The sequence below is a fragment of the Neopsephotus bourkii genome, unplaced genomic scaffold (genome assembly GCF_033783945.1).
Source record: "Neopsephotus bourkii isolate Nb327-2 ecotype Australia unplaced genomic scaffold, CSIRO-AGI_Nbou_v1 NB_1630, whole genome shotgun sequence".
NCBI lineage: Eukaryota > Metazoa > Chordata > Aves > Psittaciformes > Psittacidae > Neopsephotus > Neopsephotus bourkii.
The window spans coordinates 3,941,085-3,947,500 of record NW_026902105.1 but is presented as its reverse complement, the minus strand read 5'-3'; the positions used below and the strand labels follow the sequence as shown (position 1 = coordinate 3,947,500).

General features: G+C 44.7%; 1 protein-coding gene across 2 annotated transcripts in view; it reads right to left on the bottom strand.

Moving 5' to 3' along the window:
• ZFPM2 (zinc finger protein, FOG family member 2) overlaps nt 1-1,900 on the bottom strand; it is a 303,211-nt gene extending 301,311 nt beyond the window's left edge. The window contains exon 1 of one of the 2 annotated variants that reach the window (XM_061373386.1): nt 1,470-1,900. In XM_061373386.1, the coding sequence (XP_061229370.1) occupies nt 1,470-1,509 (40 nt within the window). In that variant the 5' untranslated portion in view covers nt 1,510-1,900. The remainder of the gene's footprint in view (nt 1-1,469) is intronic. The other variant, XM_061373387.1, reaches the window with a different exon arrangement.
• Nucleotides 1,901-6,416: the final 4,516 nt, after the last annotated feature.

The window sequence follows — 6,416 nt, the reverse complement described above, 5'->3', positions numbered from 1 at the left end:
ATTCACATTATTTATTAACAATCAAGACACCAATTGTAGAAAGTCTTCCTAAATCATGTTCGTAAACATATCACATAAAGTGCTCAATTTCAAAGAATTTATATTATTTTAATTCATATTAAATAAGATAGGCATAAGTTTAAAAGCACATGGTGCATTTACTTGGGAATATCAATTTCAAAGTAAATAAAAGTTTCCTGGATCACAGAATTATATTAAAACTTAAAAACATGTCACAGAAAGTTTCAATCATTTATCGGGCTACTTCAGTAAACTGAAAACTAAATTTGAAACCACGATGGTTAGCTGCAGTTATAAGGTTAAGACTGTAAATAGGTAATTTCTACAAAGCAGGGATGCTCAGCCAGTACTACTCAAACACTTCACAGTGACTGATCTTATTTGACATGAAGCTCATTTTCTTCTTTACTAAATCACTCTGTCAATTCCATACATATTCCATCCGAAGTGAGCTATTAATAAGCATTCAGGAGGCAGAAATCAATAAGAAAAATGCTACTGAAAGCTTCTCCACGTCCATGCTGGTTACTTTGAATGGAGTTCTGTAATACAGAACATCAATGAAGAGACATCAGAGCAGTGCCACTGATTTTATAACAAAATCATTTACACTCTTTCGAAACGTCTGAGTCATTTCTAGTCCCAACTGTTAGACTTGTTCGGATGAATAATCTACAGCACAGAAAAGTTTATGAAGTTAAGACTGTCGTGTGTCGCTGGCAAGGAAAGTGAACTAGGAGCACTATTAGGCAGAGTAGCTTTCAACTACGGGCCTCCAGCACACCTGTTTCCCAGTGTGGAAAACAGCTCAAAAGTGCTGGAAGCCCCGCAAACATCCAAGGCGGGCGTGCGGCTGCGGAGGAGCCGCGGGGCCACCCCGGGGGCCCGGCGCGGTACGGTATGACCAGCCGCGTGCCAGTGTACGCCGGGGCCCGCAGCCGGCGCGGCGCTACTCACCGGCTCTCCGCGGGAACTTTCTGTTCTTTCCGCCCCACACGCACACTTTCTGCGGTCCTCCGGTACTTACTGCAGCCCAGGCTCGGCATGCGGCTGTTCACACGCGTTAAAAGGTAGAAAGTTGCTCGGTGGTACGGTGTTCGCAAAATGGTTTATGCTGCTCTCCCGGCGCTACTTCAACTCGAGCAACAAGAGTGATCCCACTCCGAAACTCGGGGGAATAGCCTGAAGTGATTACGAGGAGGCAGCAATCGCTCCAAAGGAGCAAAAACACGAGACAGTGAGGAGCCTGCTCACCTCGCAACAGAGCAACTCCTGCCTTTCGCGCCTACCCCCGGCCTCTCTCCCCATTCTCAGCCTCCTTTGCAAAGTTTCACCATTAGGTCCGCACTCTGGACCCCCCTTCTGCTCCCCACAGCCACCTCTCTTGCGTCTCCCAAGAACGAGATAAATAAAAGTCTGTTAGAGGGAGCCCCCCTCAGGAAACTTACGTTTGATCTGCCTGGGTTTGCTCTGTTTCCTTCGGGACATGCTGCTCGGCTGCCGCTCCTGCCTTGCTCCAGGTACAGGAGTGAAGCTGGGAGGGGACAGGGGTGGAGGGAAGGGTGACAGATCAACAGACGAGATTCATAGAGGAGCCGCTGGCCGCTTTGAGAAGCGAATTCAAATGACAGAAAAACCGGGAGAGGGAAAGAGTGTTCTTGTGTGATGAAGGAAGAGGGGAAGACAAACGGAGACGGGGCGGGTGAGACGGAGAGTGAGAATGAGGGGAGAGAGAAGCAGAAAGAACGGAGGGAGGGAGCAGGGAAAGGAGGGAGACAGAAGGGGAAGGAAGGGAGGGAGGGAGAGAGGGAGGGAGGGGAGAGCTCTGCTCCTCGCTCTCTCTCTCCCTCTCTCGCCCGCTCTCCGCCGTTGCCGTGCCGCCGCTCCCCACACCGCGCTCCGTTCCGACTGACAGGCGGCGGGAGGTGCTGGCGAGGGAGGGGGTGAGGGAGGGGCTTTCCGGGATGGGAGTGGGGGGCGGAAAGAGGGGGGCGTCCGTCCGTCCGTCAGGCTTGACGGGCAGCGGCTGCCACCAGCGACAAGTCCGCATGCAAATCGCCCGCTGCCTCCGGGGCACGGGGCGCTGAGGCGGGAGGCTTCGATTGTCCCGGCGCTCGCTGCCAGGGCTCCCAGTGGCAGGGAAAGCTGCAACTTTCCTCAAAGAGGCACGGAGCAGAAGGGGCTAAGAAACTCCCGGCAGGCAGGCAGGCAGGCAGCGGCACGGGTCAGGCAGTCCGCCGCGGTGTCTTGGCAGAGCCGGGCGCCTCGGCCTCAGCGCTGCCCCTGGGAGGAGCAGGCGCTTCCTGCCGCGCGGGCCCCTGGCCCAGGAGATCCCGCAGGGTCCGGGGTTGGGCGGGTTTCAGCCTGCCGCGGCGGAGCGCTGCCCGCGGCGGGGGTTGCACGGCCGCAGGATCCCTGCTTCTCACCAGTGTCGCCACGGTCCGCCCTGCCGACCGGCGAGCGCTCGTCGTTCGCGGCTGTCCGGCCGCTTGCACCCGCCCGCGGCAGCTTGCGGGTCACGGGAAACACCGGCCGTGTGGTCATCGCGGTCTGACCGCGAGATCCATCTCTTTTTGACTTTCAGATGAAAGAGGAAGATAAGCCTTCTAACTACCTAGGCTTTAATTAGTTTTGCTCTTCTAAATAGCGATAATAGCGATTTTTTTTTTTTTTCTTGCACAGTAGAAACCAACGTCTGACGCTTCTGTTGCTGTTACCAATTAAGCGTTTGACAAAGCTAAACCATTAGGAATGCTTATGTTTACAGCCTGTGTCTTTAGGACAGAATTTTCTCTTGAACATTCTGGTTTAATGACTTGAGTCATCTCATTTACATACATCGCTGTAAATGATGTGTTATGAACAGTACCTCATTGTATTGCTTGGCATTGTATGCCCTGACCAGTTTCTCAGTGTTGCCAAACAATAACTTTGCAAACATCTTGGGGAATAAAAATATAACAACCCAACCACAAAACTCCACAAGCATCAGCCTGAGTTCACTGGTGCCAAGTAAAGACACTTGATACCGAAACATCTTTATTACCGTGCTTCCAGAAGTTTCAGATCTGACACATGAATGTGCACAACACTAAGTGCTTTTACAACTTCACTAGCAGGAATTAAATGATTTATGTTCAGGTGAACTGTTGAGCATTTCTTTAACTCTCACCTCTGTGATCCAAATACTCTCAATAGAAACAGTTTTAAGCTTAACCTCTGAAAGCTTTCAGTGATTGTTTGGCCAATATTGCAAAAGCCTTCATATAAGTGGCAGAAATTCTAACACGGCAATTCACTAATTTTACCACCATATTGTGTTAGAAAATAATGCTTGTAAATGATAAATGAATTTACAGAACCACTCTTTTATTAAAGAGAACATGACAGACGCTGTGAACTGTATTAAACATTTGCTGTTCAGATACTTTAAAGAATCTGAGTAAATGATAAATGTTTTCCATTTAGCTGAAGTGATTGTGGTGTGCCAAATTTGTATTTCAGTTTCCTTCCTTGAGGTGTGGGCTCATGGTTAACTACCAATGTAACAGTGGTAGTGTTTTCAAGAAGATGTTCAATGGCAATAGACAAATACAATTACAGTCCACCAAACGAAAAGCTTTGCTATAGTTTTCTTGCAGATTTAGCCTCAAACAGGGGCTTGAATGGATGAGACACCCACCTTTCAAATAGAAGTTAATGTTTGGTCTTTGCCCATTCTCACTATTCTTAAATCTCAGTCCAGTTCCCTAATCAGAAATGTCTCTCCCTTTCATATAGGCTGACCGTTCATTTCTGTTTCTATTTTGTTGTCGGCCTCCCACGCAGTGTCTTTAGTCTAAACAGGTAATTTGATAGATACCACCTCTAAACCTGCTGTTTAAATGTAAAAGAATGGAGTTGAGTACCCTGTTTCCAACGTTTAGGAAATATACAAACTGCAACTTTTAAAACATTATTCAGCCACTGTAACTTAGAAATTAATACAATATACGTGGTATAAACCATAAATAAATGACAAAACAGCAATGCAAAATGAAGCAGTGCTAGAGTCAGTATCACAAGTGTTTATTCTTACATACTATTTAGTGTAAATTACATAACAGCATCGTTATCATGCTGACTCCTGCTTTTGTAAATATTTAAGCAGTACTGTAAGGTAAGTTACACATTTTGTCTATTCAGAAGCATTAAGGCTGTATTCTGCTTCATCAGCTCAAGAGACAGCGTATAAAAAACTTGACTATTTGGAGAGATGTGCTTGATCACTTAAAGGGTTATTACACTTAGTAATTTCAGTGTATTCCAGTGTATTTTGGACTTGTTTACCTAAAGTTCAAGAAGTTGTTTATGAAATCCAGAAAGTAACCTACATATGCCTGCTGTTTTGAAATGGAATTAATGATGTAAATTAACAAACAGTTTTCCCTGATTCACAGAGGAACTTTCACTTGGTGCATTTTAGTACTGCATGAAAATTACCCATTCTCTTTAGCAGAATGAGTAGCACATATCGTATCCCAGATTCAAAAAAGAGTTCTAAGCAGGCCATGCCTAGCAGCTGAGGCTATGCCAGAGCACAGCTCGAGCACTGCCGATGGTCACTGAGGATGCGTTTTTGCTGAGCTGATCTCCAGTGCTGTTCACTGGGAGCTGTTCCTGATAAGCAGTGTGGGCAAGGCCACTCTTTTTTGGTGGGGCAGAGGCCTGAGTCACAGAGTAACAGAATCATTAGGGTTGTAAGGCACTTACGGAGACCATCTAGTCTATCTCCTCTGCCAAGGCAGGGTCACCTAGAGTAGGCTACCCAGGAATGGGTTCTTGCGTCATACAGACATGAGCTGAGTGGTGTAGCTTCCCTCAGGACTCAAGAGTAGGCCCAGCATTTTCTTTTAGCCTCAGACAGAGTCATTCAGAGTAGACCTTTTAAATCTTACTGATTTCCTTTCCTCCCACCTCCCCAGGTGCATAATTGTCTAAACTGCAGTAACTAGAATGATGCCCACACCAAGGCTGCAGTGTTTGTGGCTCTTCAGGTTCACCTGTTGGATATTGCCTGTAGCATCAGGCTGTGGTCACAGTGTGCTTTGCCAGCATGGCCTGGGAATGGTAACCCGCAGCGGGAAGGCAACTACAGCATCTAGGCATGGGGGCAGGGGAAAGAATGTCTCCAGTTTTTATACTGAAGGAGTGGTGGCTGTCTGTCCAAAAGCTGTGGGTACAGACGGATAATTAGAAATGATGGAGTAAGAACAGTTTAAAAATGTAGCGCTCTTCAACCAAAATAATAATTGGATGTGAGCAGCAGTGGTATAGGCTCATTTCAGAAGACATATGCTCTTAGTTAATTACAATATCTCAAGAAGAAGAAAGTAAACTCCACAGAGGCTCACTTCTTAATCATCTCGAACTTCATCATTTCCAATTGTCTGCAACTTACCAAGATTCTAAAAAGATTATATAAGCCCTCTAACTGAATAATTATCACAGTTCAAAACTTAAATTCTTGAAATGCCTGTACTCTGGCAAAGAAACTAGGAAAATCACAGCTGAGATTTCCATGATTTTCAAGTGTTAGCAACTATCTTACACATAGATAACATGCATACTTTTGAAAAAAATGTCCTTTGGAGAACGCTCAGTGATTTTTTTTTAAAACAGCTTTTCCATTCCTTCACTGAGAAGAAGAAATACTAAAATACTGAAATAATAACTTCAGAATTATCACATAAATCTGGATTCAGGATATTGTAAACAAATATATTAATATATAATGAAGATATCCCAAAGTTTAGGAAGCAGTTGAATTGCAAGAAAATATTCTTGATTTCTGGGATGTGCACACAGTCAGGCTCTTTCCCATGTAAAGTGTAATGTTAAAAAAATAAAGTTGCAGAGGTTCTCTTTGGCTAGTAGGTTTTGGTATCCATTGTAAGGACTTGGATTCTTCCATGGTCTTAATCACAGTGTTTGGTTCTTTAGCTCTGAATGAAAAAGAATAAAAAGGTGGTATTTTCCCAAGTATTATCCATTTACAGTATTAGAAAGAATATACCTCCTTTCTGTAACTTTCCTTGGTCAATAGCAAAGTAATTAACTAGACTGACCATGAAATTATTATTGCTCAGAATTAATATCCCTATAACATGAATATGGGACAAATGACACCTTTCCCAGATATTTGAAAAATCTCATTTATTCTAGTTTCATAATTTGGAGATTTCCTGTGTGGTCATGCCAGATACAGTCAGATTCTAAGACAAGAAAACAGACAAATCTATACCTGAGCAGCTGAAAGATGATCAGTCTGAGCCTTAAGTTTATAAGTAAAGCTTCATCTGACTTGAAATAAAGAAGAAAAAGCTCTACCAATGTGTTTCTAGATGACACAAAGG